Source organism: Apostichopus japonicus, chromosome 8 (assembly GCF_037975245.1).
Source record: "Apostichopus japonicus isolate 1M-3 chromosome 8, ASM3797524v1, whole genome shotgun sequence".
Lineage (NCBI taxonomy): Eukaryota > Metazoa > Echinodermata > Holothuroidea > Aspidochirotida > Stichopodidae > Apostichopus > Apostichopus japonicus.
This window is the reverse complement of record NC_092568.1, coordinates 3,335,626-3,359,439: the sequence shown is the minus strand read 5'-3', so window position 1 is coordinate 3,359,439 and position 23,814 is coordinate 3,335,626. Positions and strand designations below refer to the sequence as shown.

At 36.6% G+C, this 23,814-nt stretch overlaps 1 protein-coding gene across 1 annotated transcript in view; it reads left to right on the top strand.

The window, feature by feature from the left end:
- The window catches only part of LOC139971964 (ras guanyl-releasing protein 3-like), a 64,263-nt gene that overhangs the window by 17,146 nt on the left and 23,303 nt on the right, over positions 1-23,814 (top strand). Inside the window, exons 2-5 of the mRNA XM_071978834.1 lie at positions 1,494-1,649; positions 9,923-10,028; positions 10,821-10,931; positions 22,676-22,807. Of these exons, the coding sequence (XP_071834935.1) occupies positions 1,496-1,649; positions 9,923-10,028; positions 10,821-10,931; positions 22,676-22,807 (503 nt within the window). The 5' untranslated portion in view covers positions 1,494-1,495. The remainder of the gene's footprint in view (positions 1-1,493; positions 1,650-9,922; positions 10,029-10,820; positions 10,932-22,675; positions 22,808-23,814) is intronic.

Here is a 23,814-nt window from a genome sequence, read left to right as displayed (position 1 = left end):
TCTGTCAAGGTGTTACATGTCATTTATTCTGTCAAGGGATTACATGCTATTTAGTATGTCGTCTAGTCTGTCAAGGTTTTACATTTATGTCATTTATTCTGTCAAGGTGTTACATACCATTTAGTATGTCATCTAGTCTGTCGAGGTATTACATGCTACATATATTCTGTCAAGGTATTACATACTATTTACTATGTCATCTATTCTGTCATGTTGCTACCAACAACATAAGTCATCTATTGTGGCATGTTGTTACATCCTATTTAGTTTGTCATCTTTCCTGTAATGTTGTTACATACTAGCCTATCATGGTGTTACATTCTGTATTGTATGTATATAAAGTATATAATTAACAATATCCTTCATGATGTAACACATTATTTAGTATGTATGTCATCTAGTGTGTCATATTGTTATATAATATCTGATCAGTACAGTAAAACAGCAATTATTCTGCCATGTTGTTATGTACCGTGAACATTTGTTGTAAGCATGCAGGCAACAGATGTCACAAAGGTTGCAAATGGTAAGATTCTTGAGAGGAAAAGTTTAATGAGCAGGTTTTTTATCATTAGGTTTGTGGTTTGATTTCCAAATTATAACTGCCTATTAAATTCTAAAACGAGCCTATCATGCCAAAGCAGTGACATTGGAAACCTTACATAAACCATTGCTAAAACCTGATTTTATTCAAACGGTCTGTTGTAAGTTTGTTATATCAGAAGAGCTATGAAGAGTTAAAACTAAACAGCCCCCACACAACAAAAATAATAACTTTGTTCCTAATTTAGGTACAACATTCTTTAAATAGATGTATCTTGGTCAGCTGAGAACTTACAATTTTACAAATGCAACAATGGAAATAAAAATAAAAGCTAAAAATATAAATCAGAAGATTCAACAGAACTAAAGTTATGAAGTTTGATTGGAAACAGGATTGAGATATTATTTTAGCTGATAATACAGAATGAAGAAACTTTGGGACAGAAGTGGTGAGGGGGGGGGGGGGGTGAGTAAAGGGTATGGGAGTTGTAATGCGGAGTGGGAAGTCCAAAGAATATGCGATAGGATATCCAATGTGCTGAAAATAAGGGTCAAAAAGTAAAAACCACACAAGTGTCAGAGGAACATTTCTTTCTTCTCTAAACAAATTTCTTAAAACAAATTTGTTGTCAGCAGTGTAGACAAAAAAGTTATGCCGGTTCCTCTGAATATGTTTTGAAATTGCAGGAACAGATTGATATAAATGGTTCATTTGATTCCAGGACCGATATACACATATGTCAAAGGATGCATGGAACGATCTGGAATAAAATGATCATCTTGGAAGTGATATCTCGTTAACTAGCCACGAGTTGACACCAAAAGTATGAATATTAAATGAAGTGTCGAAGTGTAAAGTCGACTGTTTCTTCCATCTGTGATTGATTTCATCTAGTTTACAAAATGAATTATTTAATAATTAAGATTAACTTGATTGCTCTTTTCATCAGGAATGATGAGCGGAGATATAAATCAAAGCCCATACTCCAGAAGACATCGGAAATCAAGCTCTGAAAACTCTGAGGAGGACAGGGTCTCCATTCCGGGACTGACCGTTAAAGCTGTCCAGTTGGAACACTTGGGAGCTACTTGTGTCGAATTCTTTGGTAAGTTTTGCTGATATGTCCAGGGATCATTCAAATCCCAATTGGATAATGCCAGAATAGTTTATTCCAAAAGGTTCTCTCAGACTGGAAACAAATTTGCTTTATTGCTTCCACTTACCTGCATTCTCATAACTACTGCACTCTCACTCACTGTATCATCCTGACACCGATTGACCTTGACATTCGGTCACCCTTGTCTTCTACCCCACAATCTTCTCATCCTGCTTACCCAAGTGGATAACATAGTCTTTACCGTAATCTCTACGGTAACAAATGGAATAATAACGTGATGAGCAGTAAAATAATTGAAAGCAGTTGGATCGAGCAACAGGAGAAATTTTATACTTCTGTTGGAAAATTAAACTTAAATTAATGACTTTTTAAAGAGAAGTACACTCTTTGCTTACCGAAAGGTGTACAATGAACCTTCAAGTTTTCCATTTGCATGCCAAGATTCAAAATCAGACATATATTCTTGTTCTGACTAAAATGATTCCATAACTTTCATAAGAACTGGTTTTCTGCATACGTGTACGGTCTATATATCTATAGATATCTATATATCTATATATATATATATATATATATATATATATATATATATATATATATATATATATATCTATATATATATATCTATATATCTATATCTATATGATCTATATATATATATATATATATATATATATATATATATATATATATATATATATATATATAGTGAATCCATATTGACTAATATATAGGTCCAGGATAGCTTCATATGTGATTACACTTTTCTTCAGTTTACTATTAGTCATGCATAACAGCCAATCATCACCACTTAAGTTAGCTAAATCCATAACATCTTCTCCACAAATTTAATCAATAAATCAATCAACACCACCAAGATTCTCCAATTAATCAGGATACACAGTGAAAATCCTTTTAAGATGTGAGCAAGGTTCTGAAAGAGTTTAGTGAGGACAGACAAGAACTTGGTACTAATAAGGATGGAAGTTTGCAGGCCGTGTTGCCGTTCCGTGGGATGAAAAGATGCAGCGGTCTAATATTGCGATTTTGCGGCTTGCATTATTTAAATTTGTCTATAGATAGTGTTATATTTTCAATAAATTCCAAGATGAGAGTGGTTGTACTTCTCAGTAGGTAGAACACAACCAGGTATCGCACATCTCTCTGTGATCAAACAGTCAGACAGTTAAATTGTCAAAAACGTTCAAAAAGTGATGATTTTGATATTATGGTTGTTTTCTTCAGGATTAATTAATGTGGCTCTAACAAATGTAGTCATTATAACTTTGTCATAGGTGCAAGATTTGTCTACAAATGTTGGGAGAAGTCTTTTCATTTAACCTATGCGTAAGCCCTCAAGCACAGTTCATGATCCAGCTGTTTGGATTTCCCCTTTGAGCTGGTTTATCTGGGATTATGATAGTTAACCATCAATAATCAACCAATCAGGCTCCAGTATTTATAATTACAACAAAGTAAAGAACCCTTGATGGTCTTTTGTCAAAGTTGCTGGTAGTGGTCTTTAAAACTAAGTTAACTGAATAAAAAAATAGTTATAATATAGACTAAGATTTGAATTGAATTGTTGGCAAAGATTTCAAAATATCAATAAATGGGACATTTTGAATGTAAGCCATATACTGTAAGTTGTTCACATATTATTTATTTAAAAAAGACCACAGGAGATCAATTTCAGTAAAAATAAAAAGTTTTTGCAAGCATTTTATGGACCAATTTCATCAATCAATGTTCATGGTGGTCTTGAAATTTGTTGGAAAGTGCTGGATGCTTCTGAGCTCCAAGCATACACCATCTTCATTGTTAATATACATCCACTTCTCTACAAATATAGAAAAGCCCTGTGTATTTTACGTGATACAACTTTTCTCTAGAGTCGGATTTCCTCAATTTATGCCCTGTAGTGCTTAATGTATGCAGTACTGTGACCTTTGACCCTATTGATGCACCGCAATGTCTGGAAGAGTCCTATAGTTTGTATTGTATAGCTGTATGTTTCATGAGTACTTGTAAATTTCCTGTGGAATTTTCCAACCATATACTGATAGCTTATTGAGTGACCTCTGACCCTAAACACAAAATCTACTTCTCTGAGTTCTAAGTAGAATTTTTCCAATCGTAAGCATCCTCTAGCCTGTTGAATGACTTATGAACCCTTTCATCCCCCCCAATGCCTACCTTTCAGATCTGCCAAAATGTTGTAGAGTATGTACATTTTTCTTGCTGGAATTTTGTGGTGGCATATTCTGATCACAGCTCTCTAGTCTGTTGAGTGACCTTTGACCTGCACCTCTTTCTTTTCTGGATCTATCACTGCGAGGCTTCCATAACTCCAATGTTTCATGTATGTAGACTTTCCCTGCAGAATGTTCCTACTTTCTGGCCTATCGAGTGACCTATGACCCTATCCTGCATCCCTTTCAGGATGTATAGTACCTATGATTGGATGAGTCTTACCTAAGCATGTTTTGTGTCTGGATTGCCCTTTGGAAATACTGTATCCCCAGTTTCCTAGTTATCTTACTGCACACTTTTCTTGATGTATTTTGATCCTTCATGGATCAGAACTCTTCATCGTCGTTAATAACAAGCTCCTCCCAGCTCTCCGATGTCTATAATTCCTTTGTCCTCCTTGCTTCCCGATCACCACCATCATCATCATCATCGTCAACAAGGGATGTTTTTACCATCTCCTATTGCCGGCCTTGGTTTGTATTTCCTCTGGGCTCTGATCTAGACGCAGCATCCAAGAACGGGCACATGTCTACAGCGTTGAGTGCTCCCGATGTAACCTATTTTTATACGTGGCCGAGAAAGTGTTACAGAGAAAATCAAATAAGTATACCCAACGGTTATTGACATGAAGTTCATGGTAAGTGAATTACGTCAATGCTGAACTGGCTTTATCCTCCTTTGGTTACTGTCACCGATATTACTTCATCACGTATGAAAGTAGTGGGACTAGTTAATGTCAGGAAGAGTGCACTAATCAACATAACAAATCTTAAACAGAATTCGCAGTGAAAGATACGAGTGTGCTATAAAGTGGGGGGAAAGTTAAAAGAATTTGGTCAAAGCAGTGAAATAATTATTTTTGTGAAATTGTAAAGAAAAAATTATACTTAATATTATAAAAAAAAAACACAATTATTGTGACTGTGACAAGAAAAGATGTCACATGTAGTGTGTATAGTGAAATGCTGGATAGAGGAGTCACAGCCTATCACTTTCAATGCATCTTCCAACCCCCTCCTACCCCCGTTCCCTTTCCTCCCACTCCCCTCCCTCTCCTGTTTATATTGTAACTAGCATTTGCGTGAATGTTCCTGTTTGTCACATTTTACAATCATGCTAAGACTGTTTTTTTTCTTCAAAATAGCGTTTCACATTTAGTCACAAATTTCACCAAACCTACTGTCAAACTAAGACAATGTCCTAACTATTTTTTTCATCAAATGAAATGTTAACCATTTTTACTTAATTTGATTCCAGCCAATGGTTCTGTTGCCCAGACACATTTTAATCATTAATGACAAAAAATGAGTTGACTTTTTTCTTCCTTATTTGAAATGAAACTTTATAAGTTTGTATTTAAAGCTACTGGGGTTACATTTTTCAAGAGGCTTTACATCATTCAAATAAAAAAAACATTGGTCTAACTTGTTACTAGAGTCAACCCAAAAGGCTGTTAGATAAGTGCTAGCAACCAACTCAGTCAATGAACTGGTACAGTAAATCAATGTGTTATGACTTTGCTTAGTGGAACAGTCATGCACTAATTATCATATCCAGATGTAGTAGTGCACTGCTTGGGCAGTGAAGCAACTGATGCATATTCATATATTATTTTGTCAACGTTCCTGTTCACTGGGTAACGCGACAGACAGTTTACATACTGTCAGTTTAATACAAAAATGTGCCTTTGATGTAAAGTAGCAACCTTTGATTCTCTGAGATGTTTTGTCTATTTGATACTGGAATGGGATAATCTTTTCTGTCAGTGTTGTATTTGTATGATGGGATTAGGGTAATGGGGGAAGGGGTAGGGGTCATGGAGAGGGGCCATGTAACGTTATAAGAAAGTGGGTTGATAGGGGTTCATATTCATTTCAAGTTTCATATTTTCGTAGTAAATGTTTTAATCCCACTGTATTGAAAACTGATCAGATGCAATTAATAAGTAGCCTTTTGCATAATTTAACTGATCAAATGTAATAATTAGCCTTTTGCATAATTTAACTGATCAGATGAAATAATTAGCCTTTTGCATAATTTAACTGATCAGATGCAACAAGTAGCCAATTGCATAATTTAACTGATCAGATACAATAATTAGCCTTTTGCAAAATTCAACTGATTAGATACAATAATTAGCCAAAATTGCATAATTTCACTGATCAGATACAATAATTAGCCATTTGAATAATTTAGCTGATCAGATGCAGTAAGTAGCCTTTCTATAAGTTAGCTGCTAGTGTGCAGCAGTTGTACCAGTTGTAGTGCTAGCAATTTGAACTAAGGATAAATGTATGTAATGAACTATAAGCCTTTCTCTCTCCTATTGTTGTTGATTTCATTCCTTGATCAGAGATAGATGAAAATATTAATCTAAATGTGACAACATTTTCATGTATATACTCAATGCACTTTTGTTTGAAATACATTTGTCAGTCACATTATACAAGCCTATATAAAGGAATACTGATTCAACGACAATTCAAATAAAGTGATTGTTGGAAGGAAAGGTATTTGTCTCTTCTGGTACATACAATTAAAGATTTTGGCACCGAAAGGATCTTCACCCCTTCCGCAAAATGTTGCATCACAAGTGAAAATTGTAAATATGTGGTTCGTTTCCATATATTGTTAACATTCAGTTAAGCTATGTTCAACCTTTTGCTGTCTGACTCCAAGTCAATGACCCTTTCCTATTTGGTGTTTTTTTTTTTTTTTTTTCTCAGCTTAAATTGCAAGGCATAAATGTAAACAAGTGAGTCAGCCCTGTTGAAATATGGCTGTTATTTTTGTCATTAATTATGGCAGAAAACTTCTGAGAAATACTTACTAGGAATTGTTGCCCGATATCTATTTATATTCCTGACTCTAAGGACATACTTTTCATTCCATTTTTAGATTTGTCAAGTCTCAAAAAAAAAGAAAAAAAAATCCAAATCGTTTGCACGTCTTTCTCTCCTAATCGTGTGCAACGTTAGCCATGTCATAAAAGCCGCTCCAGGGCAAGTCGGACTCTTTGGATTGACGTCATAGGGAGACAACATAACAGACTCAATCCCAGGGACTTCACTTAGGTTTTTTTGATAAGTTCTTCTTTTCATCTTCTCGCTGTCCCTCTGGTTATTCTTTAAGTAAATTTTGAAAAACACCCCTTTTTTTGTGTGTGCATCATGTGCAAAAAATGATAAAAGTTGGCCAATTGATTGTTTATGACTCAGATATAAAGGTATATTAATTGAACAACTCTAGAGGTCTCTCTCTCTTTCTCTGTCTCTCTCTGTCTCCACCGGTCTCTCTCTTTGCTGAGGTCTGTTGTTTTGTTTTCTGGCCTTCCCTCTGCCAATTACGGTAGAGGTGAAAACAGGGAATTGTTGTTATCCAGGATTTTTTGGAAGGATGTTTGGGGAATTGAAATTTTGATTACAGAATCATCATGTCTTAGGTTTGCAGTAAGTACTCTGCATGGGGACATGTAAAGACGTCATCGAAGGAGTGGGTAGTAAGCAATAATAACAGATGAATTTCAAGACTGAGAAGGTTAAAATTTGTATGCATAGATATGGCATAGCAAACAGAGTGGGAAAGAAGGTTGTTATGAATGCCTGTTCTTTCCTCTCTCCCTCCTCCATCCTCTCCCCCTTCTCCTCATCTTTCCTCTCCCCGTTCCTTCTTTATCTCCTCTGCTATATCTTCTTTCATGTCCAGTAAAGGACAAACTCTAATAAACAGTGGCTTCACCAGAACCAGGAAGGGAGGGTGGGAAAAGGGAAGGTTTGGTGGGGGGGGGGGGGGTATAGCGACTGGCAAGAAAACAGTTTTTGGGGGAGGAAAATCTTTGGGAAGTGCTAACTTGCATAGATCTGAGTAAACTGTAAAGGGGTTTGACTTTTGCTTTGTCTGAACCAACTGGGGGATGAGGGGTGGGGGATGCGGCAGTACCTGGAGGGGTAAACATCACGATTGGGGAAATTACCTCAAGCCATACACAGCTTGAATGAAAACTAAAACATCTAAAATTATCTGTTGTGCCAGATTCTTACTTTCATTGATTGCCAACTATGTAACTCTATTAAGCACTAAATGTCAATCAACGAATGGCAATTTATATTTTTTTATCGTCTGTAATTTTCGTGGAATGAATTGAGAGCAACCATGGCGAATCATTCCATGAATGAAATCAATAGGGGAACTTAGAAGACATGTTAGACAAGGTGTATTGATACTTCAATTTCTGGGCAAGTAGAAGCAATTTAATAATTTCTGGAAATCGTGTATTACTTATTTAAAATGAAAGTTTGTTAGAAAAGATCTTATTATGACTTGCTTAAGAGTTCAACAAATATTACACGGGCAGTGAGTCTGTTTGTCTTGTGGTGAGTACGGAGTTGTACTGTTATTGGAAATCTTGGATCAGGGAAAAGTTTATTACTTTCTTTCTTATCATTAATGATTATGGAATAAAGTAGAAACAGTGTAGAGAGCAGGCATATTATACTGGTGATCTTAAATTGGAATTGATAAAAAGGCTATTGTTATAAAAACTGCTCGTTATCTGGGGATATTGACTAGAGAAACAGCACCAACAAAATTAACAACATCCAACGTGAAACAGCGCTTGGGTTGGTTGATATAAGTTTGTGATAAACTCATCACCAAACCTGCCATGAATACATTGATGATAATAATGCCGTTTGGGTCAAGTGAATCTATCTCATAGTGCAGTGGCGGAGCGTCCATACAGTCAGTGGGGGCGGATGCCCCCTCTGACGGACTCAAATGGATTGCTGACGTCCTTTTCAGCTTTTTACCACTTTTTACTTATATTCACAATTATTGACTTTTTTATTGCACTCTAATTTACCTATTGACATTTGTCACATTTTGTTGGCGATGACACCTAAGTTGTTTATCTGCAAATTAGCAAGGCCTGGAAAGGGTCATTTCCGGCGATTTAGGGAGTATCTTTATACAAAAAATTTCTGTACGCTCCGCGCCAACCTATGGTGGCGCTACACTTAGATAGTGTCGAAAGCGTCCCTACAGACAATTCTCGCCCCTCCTGACCAATATCCCTAGCTCCGCCACTGTCATAGTGGGTACATTGACACAGATACTGTACCAGAGAAGGTAATAAAAACAGTTGTTACATTAATCATACATCATGCAGGCGCGTAGCCAGGAATTTGCCAAGGGAGGGGCGAAACTGTAGATTCGGCATTGAAAACTATCTAAGCGTAGCGCCACCATGGTTGGCGCGAAGCGTACAAGAAAATTTTGGCTTAGAATGCCTCCCAGATCGCTGGAAAAGGCACTTCCCAGGCCTTGTAAGTTGAATCTTAGCATTTTCTCTTTTGAAAATACTAGCGATATCATAAAAACATTAAAAAAAAAAAAAAAAATTATGCTCAAGGGGGGGGCGGCTGCCCCCTTCGCCCCCCCTTGGCTACGCGCCTGCATACATGTATTAAATAAACGACAAGAGTTACTTTGTTCCTCTCTAACCTGTCACTTAATACATGATGCAGTCCAATCTTCCTAACCTTATATATCTAACTGGTAACATTCTTGCACTGCACTCTGATTATACCCTCTCAGGGTCACTGCTCCCTTCCTTTGTAATCTTTCATTCCATACGCATTATATGTAACACTGTACACACTGTATAGCACACATGTAACTTGCCTTTAACACTCGCAATATCTTATACACTATAGATGCAAATTAGAATAACACAGTGAGAGTGACGTAGGTCAAGGTTACGTCTTAGTATTCTTTTCTCAAAGAAAAAGAGGAGCTCTTGCGATTCTCATCTTGAACAGGATAGTATTAAATTTTGTACTTAAAATAATGTTCATTTACGTTGGGACAGACTTTATTTTGCAAACATGAATCCGCCGTGTTATGGAGGAGAGGTTCGCAGACACCATAAAAAAAATAAAAAAAAAAGTTCAAAAAGGGTAGCAATAAGTCACTGATCATCTGTTTTCTCCTTTCTCTTGTTTCTGCAGATGAAAAGGGCAAAGTACTGGACGATTCCGCATTTCCGAGGTTACTCTTTCTAATGCACAGATGGTTTATGACCTCAGAGGAGCTAGCCAAGCAGTTTGTCCAATTATATCCTTTCAGGAGTTTGACGACTCAGTGGCCATTTAATTGCTTAAAATCTTTCCTGCAAAAAGTCTCTATGTCATCATGACTCAAAGGAGTTTTCAGTTATGTGTCGTTCAGACTTTTTATGACTTTGTCATCGTCAATATCTGTGCCCAAAGACTGACTGCAATAGCAGCTAGAAGAAAGTTTGACCGCCATGTCTATGCTTAAGACATTGCTTTGGCCTTCCCTGTGAAGGACTCAACTGGGGCAATGTACTTTCAAAAGTGAACACTAAAAATTTTTTGTATAAATGTTTGGAAGTATACACATTATATGGGAGATATCAGAGACCATGCATATATTAGTGATAAACACTCATAAATTCTGCTCTCACGTTTATTCCTTGCTGCGGTATAAAAATATAAATATGAAAGAGTGCAATCATTTGGTGATGTCACATCGGTGATACTACAGCTTTCAACAACTGTTCTTGTTTTTGAAATGCAAATTAGCTTTGGAAATGTAGGTAAATTGTAAGAATGAATTTTTTTTTAGTGTAAATTGAAGTGAGGAAGCTAAGTGAGGATGCAAGGAGAATGACAGCAAATGATTGAGGGTGATAAATACTTTGTGCAGCTGATGTCAATTAGTTGATATATCTGTACCTTAATGAATTGAATGGACTTCACTTGATGGGGGAGAGAAGGGGGAGGGGGGTGGGGGTATCCAGCATTTTTTTTTCATGAATAGTATGTCACAGGACCTACTGTAACTCCAAATATTTTTGATCTTGCACCTTAACTGTTCTGTTACGTATCAGAATTACAGCTCGCAAGACTGCAAATCCCCGGAATGTGACCAAACAGGACACGATGAAACTTGTCCAGTGAACGCAGACAAGATCAAGATATGCCACGCCTTCAGGTAGGTTGAAGATTTTACTACATTCACGTAGTTAGCCGATTCTCATCGATATTAAAACAAGGCAAAGTTTTAATCAACACTATATTCAAAATCCGGCTCGTCATTGTTTAGGAATCAGAAATTCCTGCTTTGAAAAATCTTGAATGATCTGTGGCGATTATCAGAATTGACTTTGCTCCTCTCTTACCTGTCTCCCACTCCACATCTGCACTTTCCCATCTACCCAACTACACATTGGAACATATTAGCAATGCGCCCTCGCTCCCTGGGCACCGGCCCACTTACAACCTCCTTCTACAATTCAGGAAGAACGCTACGCATTTTGAGATCAGCCGATATCAATGCATTGATTGCATCACAAAAGTCAGTGAAGTGAGGCTTTTTCTCATACAAAACATCTTTGCTATATCACAACAGTCCAAATGGAACACTAACTGCATCATTGGCACTTTGTGTTCCACCCTTCTGTGCTCCCTCACTTATCTCTTGGAACTCTACCTACCTCTACCCTAAGCTATGAATTTGTAACATATTTTAGCAGTGCACCCCCTTTTTACCCACTTTTCAGATCAATGTTCACTCTGGTTCCCTTAACGTATTCCATTCATGTGATATTGCAAACGTTGGAGCTCCCGTACAAAAATATGACATGGTGAGGGGAGGGGATGAGGGGAGGAGATGAGGGGAGGGGATGAGGGGAGTGGGACAGGGTTTGCAGGTGTAACGTAAATGTAGAAGCTATGTTAAAGAAGGGGAGAAGATATAAGTAGTAAAGGTCGTTCTCTTTCTCTGTTCAGAAATACTCGGAGCAGAGAAATTCTTGTTATGTTTTATTTTCTCTTACCATGTGATTGCTTTAATTTGCTTATAATGCAGTTTGTGTTTCCCATAGAAATCATGTTTGATTTCTTGAAAATTGGCTTGAATTTATCCCAACCCATATCTCTTTGTTATGTAGAAGAGGTAAAAGGCTAAACAGCGTTAGATTAATAATAAGAAGATGATCTGCGATGACTTTTGCTTCCAAGAAAATGAAAGTTAATTAGTCTATGTACATAGGGTACTGTACATCACAAGGGAATCAACGTTTATTTCTTTATATACGGTTTGTCGTGTGCCATTTATTAAACCCCGAGCATTTTCAAAGAAATGTTTACTTTTCATTTGATCTCTGTTCAGGATTGAAGGTACATGGTTCATGTGAATGGTTTTGGAATATGACCAAATAGACGTCATTCAAAGCAGTGTACCAGCAATAAAACAATAGTAGTTGTATTGCCAAGGAGTTTAATAACTGAGGGTTGTAGTTTTCAAGTTTACTCTAGAATTGGTACTCATATTTTTACACTCCATATTTCCATGTTGAACACTGATCATGTAGTTTCCACTGTGAGGTGATTGTAATTGCTAACATTTTAACACCGCACAGACATGGTACGAGCTGTTTTGCGGCCTTATTAAGGTAGCATACTCCTATACGTATAGAGTACCACTGAAGTAAAGTTGTTGAATTAGACTAGTGTCGTGAATTTACAGTTAGTTCCCTACTATCATAGAGCTGTCTCCATCTCTACACATACAAAACTGACAGGTAACTTATTGGGATGGCCACCAACTATTGACAGGATTTAGCCCAGCCAGAGGACCTGCTTTTCTGAGGTCAGAGGTGCAAAGCAAACCCATTAGTGCCTCTGCACCTCTCCCCCACCCCCTCCCCTCTTAAAAAAACATATTTCTCAAATAAAAAATTTATCTCGGCAAGTGCAATCCTCGTCATTGATGAATGATAATAAAGTTGATAAAAGATACATCACTTGTTATGAGTCATGGTTTGAGTCACACTGTGATGCAAGAAAATTAGGACAATTAGGACAGAAGCTGTCAGTGACTATAAACGTGACCATGACCTTAAATGACTCAGTTTGAGTCTAGTATGCTCAGAATTTCCTCCTGAAGTTGCTACCTTTTGGATGTTGAATACAAATTTTTGCAGACTTTCCGGTTAAAGTCAAAATTGCATTCAAGCCCCAATGAATTGCTTTTATCTGATGCCAAGGAACACTGATCATGTGGCTTATAAAAGATGCAGCAGTCAGTACCAAGCTTAAAGAAAAATTGAAAACAGAAGTTTTGTCTAACGCCTAAGAAGATATTTTGTTTGATCATGATGATATCAAATCGTGTGATTAGATATATATTAATTTTGCTCTCTGATTAACTGGCCATCCAGCTCTATCATTCTCAGCCATTAATATATAGAGATTAAATTTAAATGACAATAAATTGACACAATTGTACACACATTTTTTTAATAATCATTATATTTGAAATCAGAAAAGTTCAACTTTTTCAATATGTGAACAGTTATTGAACAAGGAGGTAGTTCCATATATGTATCAAAAACAAAACTTAATCCCGCAAAATACTTGAGTGTTTTGCTGCAGTCTTTGGCCGGATATTTTTCTTCCTGGTCATTTAATGGAAAAGTTATATAACAAAGACTGACCTAGTTTAGTTTGCTTCTCTCTCCCCCCCCCCTATTCCCTGGAGTCCTCTTAATACCTGATATGTCCTTGCCCTTTAAAATTGACTTCGCAAACTCATTCCTTATGGATATAAAGTACCGGGGGTTCAAATGTACGGTGATTGTTCATTGACCTTTAACATTTAAGACAAACTTGAAACGACAGCGCAATATCTACCGGTGCTGTGGCCGAGTGGATGAAGGCTGTGGCATTTGGAGCAATGAGGCTTTTTAGCTATCGGGTGGTTACGGGTTTGATACCCGGCCGGGCCATAGTAAGGTGGGTTTTTCATCCAAGAGCAGTCTACGGTTTTCCCATCTGAAAGGACTTCCTAAATTGAAACGGTTCCAAATTTGAGTAAATATGACGAATTGGAAGCCACCCGACGTGTAATCCATAAGCCCTTGCAGGTTTCTCCCACATTAGTGGTCGCTTAAGCTTCGTAAAAGTAACTGCGGATAATTATTATTATATCAGTAGTGAGTAAAAGCACTATTCGATACGTTGTGACGCTGATGTGGAAGGAAGGCGAAATTTTCATAAAGCCTTGGTACTGTTTTTGGGGCCAACATACGAATCTGTGAAGGAAGTAAAGCATTCAATAAAACTGAAAATTCTCCATCGTTTGCAGTAAAAACCATATCCGACCTGAAAAAGTGACACAATGTGCTCATCTGCAGAATGACTTTTACGCATCGGAGCAATGTTCGTCGCTGTTGAAAAGTAACAAGAAGCTTTTTGAAATGTTTATAGAGTTGCTTGGTATGCTAATTGTACTTCCGTAATATGTAACATCAATTGGCTAACGAGAATTACTATTGTCAACTTGAATAGAGACATGTCCACGGGGATTTGTTTTTTGTTTGTTTTGGTATTATGAAGAGACTGGTATGTCTTTGTCTACCTTCAGTAGACAATAAATACCTGTACTTCATCCTGGGCCTAATTGGAAGGAAGAATTGGTTTGGGATTTAAAAAGGTCATCAGTCTTTTCCATGACAAGAGAGTTAGAGAGAGATTGATTTGGCCATGTTGTATGTATGTATGTATGTATGTATGTATGTATGTATGTATGTATGTATGTATGTATGTATGTATGTATGTATGTATGTATGTATGTATGTATGTATGTATGTATGTATGTATGTATGTATGTATGTATGTATGTATGTATGTATGTATGTATTTAGATCCTCCTGCAAGCAGGAACTCACAAAGAAGCCTTGTTGGCTTATCAAAGCCGCAAGCTGACCGAAGTCAATCTCTTAGACTCATATTTAACGTCCATGTTTAATCACTAAAGTTTAACCTTCTATGCCCGGCCTATACCTGGACTGCAGATTTAAATAGCATGTAGCATAAAAGCAATGTATGTATCGTTGATTGAGAAAACAATTTTGATACTATATCCAATACTGTAATCACATGTACAATTCAGCGGGAGGATTCGTTTCAAAATGTGATGTCAAAAAGCTTGTTGTTTTTTTAGTGGCTAATTTGCCTTTTGCATGTGACTGAGACTTATGATGTCATAGGGTCAGAGGTCAGATGTGAATTGTCATAAATTTAAAGATATAACAGAAGGTTTTCTTTTGGCTAGCATGCCAATCTGGCAGATAAATTTAAATGGTTCTATGAATTAACAAAATTGATAAATTTCATGAGGTCAGTGGAAGTCAAAAGTTAAAAAACAAAAGTCTTTCTCAGATGTGCACAATTTGATGTTTGACTCTGTACAGGGTGATGACAACGTCAGATGCAAGCTGCCATGCCATGATTTACCGGTACTTGGTTTTTATTGTCGTATTAGCTATATGACGTACATGCTAGCATCACAGAGCTATAGCAAATGTATTTTTAGCTCTACCTGCACATGCATACCATATTATATCCTAGTTTTGTCAAAAAAACACTTCAACTACAACATGTTCTGGGTTCCTTCCCATGCTAATTAAAAACCGCAATTTCCTTTTACATGACAATACTTGAAGGCCAGAAAGCCTGAAATGTTCATACAAAGCAAGACTCGCAAATAATCTGAAGTTAGTCAGACGGCATACTTCAGTTGCCTCGCAATGTTCAGTAACCACTTTTTATTTATTGAACTCATAAAAGTATTAAAAAAAAAACTAAATATGGGAAACAGACTATTGTAAACCTTACAACAAAATCTAAGTGAATACATCTATAATGATGACTAAGCCAGTGTTGATGTGTCATATTTAAACAAAGTAGACAGTTTTCATTCTAGGATTTTTGGATCTATATTTTGTACTTTTAATATATAAAAAACATGAAACAATTGACTTTGATCATTACCGATCACATAAGTCACGAAAATGCATATTAAAAGTTATTATTATTCTTGCCATTAGTGGAAGTGGGTCAAAGCGAAATAGATATCCCCATAGATGGTTATTTGTCTCTTGCAATTTGGTGACCATAATTTTGTCATTAATTATTCAATTTGTGAACTAACTCTCATCAGGAGAGCATACAAATGGGACTCACTCAGTTAAGTAGACATGTACAGTAGGCTATTTAATTGTCAACCGTTAAATCTTTGTTCGATATATTTCTTCGGTACTTCTTGCAGAGTGTGCTCAATCGATTCACTGGTGCACAGGCCTCTATCCACTCTACTTCTTGATGGTGCATGGCATGTCATTTTCACATCTAGATGACCATATATCTGGTTACTGGTCAAAGCTCTATGTGACATCATCGTGGTCATCAGAATTTGGTTATATCCCTCTGTCTTAAAATCCATCTGGATATTGTCAGCTAGTCAAAAGCTGCAAATAGACTATGACAAAGTGAAAAAGCTGTGAAGCTGACTGGTTAACTGTCGCTCTGAATAGATTTCATTCTCAGATGTGTTATGTTTACATAGCTGTGAAATCAATTTAAAGGTCAGTCGTGCAGACCGGTGACGGCATTTTGTTGCTATAGAAGTGAGTTTAATGTACTTTTTTGTCACCTGTCTTGACTCCTGACATCATGAAACGGTCATCTTCTCCGAGTAGGCTTCAAAGGTTGACAGAATATAACATATATGCATGTTATATTCCTATCTGCACATGTATAGTTTTTTCCCCTTTTTTCTTTAGTATAGCTCTCCATTTTTCAGACATTAATTCACAACCCAGCTGTGCATACACTTAAATCCTAGATTGGTTTACAGAGGTATGAAAAATGAGTAGCTAAGTGTTTGTGAGTTCTAATTTTGAAAATTGTTAATATCAGTACTATCCAACACAACAAATATTTGGACAATTTAGAAAAAATGTATATGTATATATATATATATATATATATATATATATATATATATATATATATATATATATATATATATATATATACATATATTTCCAATTAAAAGTCTGTCACCTTCATGCCACTGGTTGACTGTACGTAGGTGTAGGTGTAAATCTAATTTGGGATATGTTACCTGTCCCGGTTGGGGTAGATCCAGAAGGGAGAGTGGATGCGCATTGACCTGGTGGAGAGTCAATTGGGGGGGGGGGGCAGAGGGCACAGTGCCAAAGTGTTACCAGTTAATAGACTAGGTAGCTGGAATGGTGCTTCAGTAGATTTGAAACAGGTATTAAAGTATTATCACTTGGAAATTAACCCAAACCAGGTAGTTTTCTTGGGTATTCATGTTAAAGGACCAAGTTTTCTTTCACAATACTGATGAATGTGACCTCCCTTATACTAGACTAGGTAGTTCAGCCACTTTGTTTAGTGAGTCTGAAGTCTTACATTATACTGTATTAACATTTCAATGATCATGCCAAGTGGTGGAACAAGTTTGTTTTGTGTACAAAAGTTGCTACAGTATGTACGTCTTCACATTTCTTTGTGCGTTCTCAGTATTTTATTTAAATTCATTAATTAATCATATTAATCAAGAATAATTACTAGCTTTCAAGTTATCATCACTGACCTATAGTAGCTCCCCCTCCCCCCTCCCCCACAAAAAGTATGTGTCACACTTCAAAGTAGCATAGAAATGTATTCACACTAGGAGATGGAGAAATAATTTGGATGAGTCAACATGCTATATATAGTAATATATAAACCCTGACAAGTCTCAAGAAAATGTAAAAAATAATTTTTTTTTTTTTTAAATCTTGAAATATACTTTTATTTTTGTGGCTCTAGATAGCTGCAAAAGTGAGCAATGACAAGACTTGTCAAAGTTCCTATACATGGAATACATGGAGGTCAAGCAAGTAGCCCAGATAAGGTGTGAACCATATAGACTATAAGAATATGATACCACTCTGCTCTGGTCTCTGTGCTCTGGTCTATGTCATCTGTACAATATATAGCGTGTGTAATACATAGACTCATATACACGTATCTAGATCTATATACGCAGTCTAACCGTAACACCTTTCTATTACATTACCTACGACTCCGACGTTGTCTGCTCCCGCGAAAATAGAGAGCTCGACCCTATATGTGATTCTCTGTGCCAGTGAGCTATATACGAACGTCGTCGGTATTCAAACAGCTTTGGCTGTATTCCCCAGTCGCTTCTTAACATGGTAGAAATTGATTAGTTCAATTAAGGCTGCGGGGATATTCAGCAGATGCTGCAGTGCACAGAGCCGTGGATAATCAGGGTCTCCTTTTTCTTCTCTATCTTTTCTGCCATTTATGGTGGATAATGGGCCAAGTAATTCACAATCGATCATCACAGGGAACAATGGCAATGGTGGAAGATTGTAATTTCAACCAAGTACAAGTCAGTTTTTTTGGTGTTTTTTTATTGTGCAATGTTATAACAGAGGGGAGAATGAATAAAAAAAAAAAAATTGTTATGCTGTGTGCAGAGGTTTGCTTTAGTATAATATTGAGGCCTGCATTTCTTATTGAATGTGCCTATTAAAGTTTGATTTCGTGGACAGTTAAACTTGGATGAACAGGCGTAGATCTAGGGATTTTTGTTGGTGCCATCAACCTTTACCCTCTCCTGGATGATATATGATTTTCACCGTTTATATCCACCAATTTTTCTTTCGAATGCTGTTTTACCTTTAGAAAAAAAAGCATAAGCGAGTCGAGAGAGTATTTTCGGTTTTGGTCAATGTAAAGTCCTTTTTTCCAGTTTCTTCACATGTGGCTGCATTTACATTCAGCATGCTATTTATTTCTTACGTCCATGCAGTATGTTGTTCTGTTAGCTCACACATTACATTATCTTGCCACCGGGAGAATTGTTTGTATCTATTAATGAGACAGAAACACTATATATACAACAAAGATATTTTGATTCTATGGCATTGGTTACTCGAAAGTAACATGTTAGGATACGTCATTGAAAGCAAGCAACCACTTTCTCAGCCCAAGGAAAAACTGCATCAATGTATAAATATCAGTCAGTTGTAAATGCTAAGTCTTCTGTGAACCTGTTCTTTAAAACTACTGTATTGATTAGATTAATACATTGGTTTGAACACTGAAATGTGTTTAAGTGGATGAATATTTTATCCTTTTGTTTTATATCTCCCCTACCTACATGTTCTTATTCTTAGAAATGAGACAAAAGACCCCCAACCCCACCCCACCCGCACCCTCACCCTCTATAATTTAAATGCGCCATGCATGCTTACAGTAGCATGCATGTATATATGTAGCAGTCGTACTGTAATTTAGCTACTTTCAATATAAGCCTAAGTAAAAGCTTGAAGGTCAAGGTACCTTGACCCTTGATAAACCACAAATGATAATTCACTGACGACATCTTTGTAATTTTGTAACTAATTACAGTATTGTGTGTTGCTTGAAGACAACATGCAAAGTATTTTCAAGCAGGTACTTTCAATATAAGCGATAAGCAATTTCCAGCTTCAGGCTACAAGGTGCAAGCTTACCCCAATGTCTGAAATCTTCTATATCAGTTCTCTAAGAGTCAGTAATAATGTTTCAAATATGTTGTTTTAAGTGAACCTTGACCCTAAAGTTGCCCTTTGATAAACCACGAATGATTAAAGTAAGACACAACATTCATGGCAATGTCCTTGTTATTTTGTATACCTTACAGTGAGTTACTTGACACACTCTCATTCCGTCCTAAATAACTTTATAAGATGAAACAATTGTACTGATATGAAGTATTTTTATTTTTGCATCTATTTTGAACTGTGCCTTTACTGTCAATAAAGTACTATCTTTGCATATCAGTAGAGCTCGCGAGTGTTGACATTCTGTCCTTTTCATTACGTTTTTGTTTTTTAAAACGGTTTCGTTTCGGAGAAATCCATCCTCCTAATAGGTCTGTCATGGATCTACTTCGGAGATCTCAGGATTAAATGAAAGAAAAAGCCAATGACATCGGTGACTCTCAGATTGCTCGTAAATGATTCGTCACGGATGCTGCGAAATTGCGTCATGATACAATCAATCAAAAACGATCAAGCCTTGAATGTTTCTTTAAAATAAAAGAAACCTTGCTGTGTTTCAGAGTTTGGGCTTGAATTGTTTTCATATAGTGACTGCGAAGTCACACAGTTCATTAACATCTGATTGTTTACAAGCAGGAACACCAACTGCTCCAGTTATCACATTTCATTGGATCACATAAGACTTGAAAATGAAGGAACATTGGGGTTTTCTTTTTCCTTTTCTAAGCGCAAATGTCCTATATATCAGTCTTGAAGAAAAGTTGAGCAATCGTAAGTTTGAGTCTGTGTATATATATTTTTTTCTCTACATATTTTTAGTTCTGATTCATCCTCATTTGATAATTTATTGTTTTTTTCCAAAGTTGATCGGCGGCGTATTAAACTAGCTTGTTTTCTGGCTGACTGTTTTATAGATATGTTTGATAGCAAAACGTCTTTTCACTTGATCTGGTTAGTGTCAAGCTCAACGGAAGTCAAAACTGTTTCCTTGGCATTTCAATTTTTGATTTGGTTCGCTCACGAGTCACAAGAACAAGACAGACCTTCTGCCAACTACCAACTGGTGACTCCGTTGTGACAGAAACGTCAAACTTTCTTTGGTTTGTGTTTGTCTCAGAGAACTTTTAAAAATTATATTTAGCTCTTTTTGGTCTGTTTCATTTTCAGTAGTCATTTAGAGATAAGTTAGAAGTGATAAACGAGTATAATCTATTCTAACCCATATCTAGTATAGATCGAAATGTTTGTTTTAATCTTAAATTAATATTAAGATTGGTGTGTAGTGTGTGTAACAGTGTAGGTAATCTGACCATGTCAACTGTTTTGATGTTTAAATCATTTCTATAGATACAATTATGTCCAGACAATGCAGATGGTTCCCCAAACAAACATGAATGTTACTATTTGTGTAGTCCTGGTATTATAGTATGTCTTTTATGATGGAAATTTCCTAGCCTTGTAATATAAACATCTATAGAAAACAACAGAGATGACTTGGTCAGCGTGAAACTAGCTCGTCTTCATATGCGACGTAAAACAACAACACAGGTAGATGTTTTTTTTCTTCTCTAAATCAATGAACTCAGTCGTGTCTTACTTTCTAATCATCTTTCTGCGACTGCCACAGTGAAAGAAGATACAGGCCTCACTAAATCTTAACGATCTTTGGAACGAGTTGTCATTAGGGAACTCCATCAAATAGAAGCTCTAATGCATCTTGTGAATGACTGTATGTGTAAGGTATTGGATTTTATTCTTACCTAGGTAAATTTGTTGTTGTCATAACCTCAAGTCAAAATTTGGGTCTGGTTATGTGTGTGTGGTGTTTGTCTGTGTATTCTATGAGTTTTTTTTTTTCTTTTTCTTTTCTTTTCTGTGTGGTTGATAAATATATCCAGGGTTGTATCAAATCCTTACATTTCAACTACCCTAGATTAAAAAAGTACAAAACTGTGTGCGTGTAGTTTGGCTTTTCATTGATACGAGAAGCATTTCACCGTAAGGTGTGTGTTTCAGTTTTAATAGTTCATGCAGCCAGTCAGCAAGATTATTCATAGTGAACATGGACTGTGGAAATGGTATGCATGAATAAATCTGTCATAAAAAGATAAACTGCAGTGTCTCGATGTGGTTCTGGATGTTGAAGTGAGTGGGTGGTTGGGGGCAGGCGAGGGGAGAGGTTCACAGAGATGCTAACCAGTACGATTTTATCGTATTTAGTACTATAAAACAAGTGAAATACGATAATACGATATTGCCTCTTGAAAATACGATTTTTTATCTTTCAAAAAAAAAATAATAATAATAATTATTTTTTTATATTTTTTTTTAAAGGAAGCGGAATCACATAGAAACATGTACAAGTAACCCCCCAAACCCTGACAAACACGTTGAACAAGAAGCCTACATGGGCGGGAAATACGCGGAATTGGCAGCTTTACACTTTTCTCATTAAATGTTAATGAAAAAGCAAACATTTTACTTGCCCATTCTTACCAGTAAACATGACATTTTACTGGCCCGGGGCCAACCGGCCAGTGTCGAGTTTTCGTGAAAATCTGATTTTTTAGGATATTCAGTCTGTTTTTTTGTGTCAAGAGGTTGGCATCTCTGGGTTCAGCCTTTGAGGGATGGTGGTGCCAGTTTCATAGTTGGTCTTGTTTGAGAAAGTGCGAACAGTAGGTTATGGAACCTAATCACAAGGACCCACATTCAGCCCATAAAAGTTAACTGTTTATATGGCCCCAGATCTATTAAAATCAGATCTGTTATTTGCCATTTGGTAGTCTCCATGGTTAATGATGGATTTGACAAGATATTTAGTAGTCAGAATTGAATCAACCTTGCTGAGCAGTGATTGTCATGTATCTGTAATTTAACCAGGAATTTGATTCAGGGAAGTATTAAGGAAGAGCCTGAGGGAAGCACATAGGTCTTATCACCTATCCTCCTACCTCTGAATCCATTTAACTCCTTCCAAATACCTTGTATTTTTCATGATTTATATCTTGATTTTGCAAACAATGTTTGGATTATATAATTTGATGAATGTAATACTGCCATTTAGTGGTCACTTCTCAGTGCATACAGGACTATGTACCATATATTCCTTGATACTACAGTATGTAATTGTAGCCAATCATATTCCCTGGTGTACAATTAGCAAACATCAATGTCATTTTAAGCTTAACTGTGATTGGTTGTTGCAAGTGGTACGTCCAAACAGAGTAGTGACATGAACATTCGAACAGTTTAGGCTCATGATTGACTAATTCTTGTCTATGTTTTTAATGTTTCACAGGTACTGGATTTCCAACTTTCCTGTTCATTTTGACTTAGATTCTGGTCTCTCAAGTACAATGAGTCAGTTCCAGAATCTCTTAGAAACAGAAGGAAATTCCCAGCTCCATCATATCATTGACATTTCCAATGTGTAAGCAACTTTTGCTTTTATGATCTTTTTCCATTTTAAATTTCTAAAAACTTTCTACAACATGTTTGAAATGGTAAAGAGAAGTTGAAGCATGTTCCTTATCTTACTTGCAAAGGGGAAAGTGGGGGGAGGGGGTAGGGGAGGGGGGTAGGGGAGAGGGCAGGTCTCCCTGTTCCTACACCTATGTACATGTTTAGAGTATTCTGGAAACTAAACATTTGTGTTTTATTGAATGCATGGCTTCATATCCCCTCTTACCTGTCTCCTAAACATATATAGGCATTCCAACCTACCTAGCAATTCTTGTGGCTTAGGTACCTCATCTGCAAAGGAAACCAACTATGTCTCTGTTAGTGTTGCCATGTTTTGTTCCAACCTTTGCGGATTAGTTTACAATTTCTTTTTCATGTAACTAACTCTTGTTGCCACATTTACAGAAGCTATCATGGTAATACCAATACTGCTGTACAGCCAAATGAGAATGCTGCTATAAGGCATGTTACTTCATATGCCTATTCTTGAATATAAATGCTCGAAGTTACCTTATTTGGTCATTGTAGTCTCAAACGTTGTTCACAGTTTTAGCCAGTTTCAACTCGTAAAACCCCCCTCTTCATGCTTTTTTGTATTTTTAGGCCGCTTACTTGCTGCCTACATATTTCATCATATTTTATTTGGAGGCTGGGAAACTAAGTGCACTGACAAATACTGCAAGTCATTTAAAAAGGGAAAAAAATTGTTGACGAAGATTAATTTTGTTATGCTCTACTACATGCTATGATTAATATCTGTCCATGGTTAATTGCTGAACAAGGTCTTTGATTCCTTGCTGGAGGCAGGAGAAATCTATGCGATGGTGACGGCGTGTGTTTATGCGTGGGTGCGTGTGTGTATGTGACACTCGCCTGCTAACACCAACTCAAAAAGCTCCTGGTGGCTTAATTTCATACTTGCTATGCATGTGGGTTCGTCCTATTGAGTACATGAATCAATGGTCATCTGGGGTC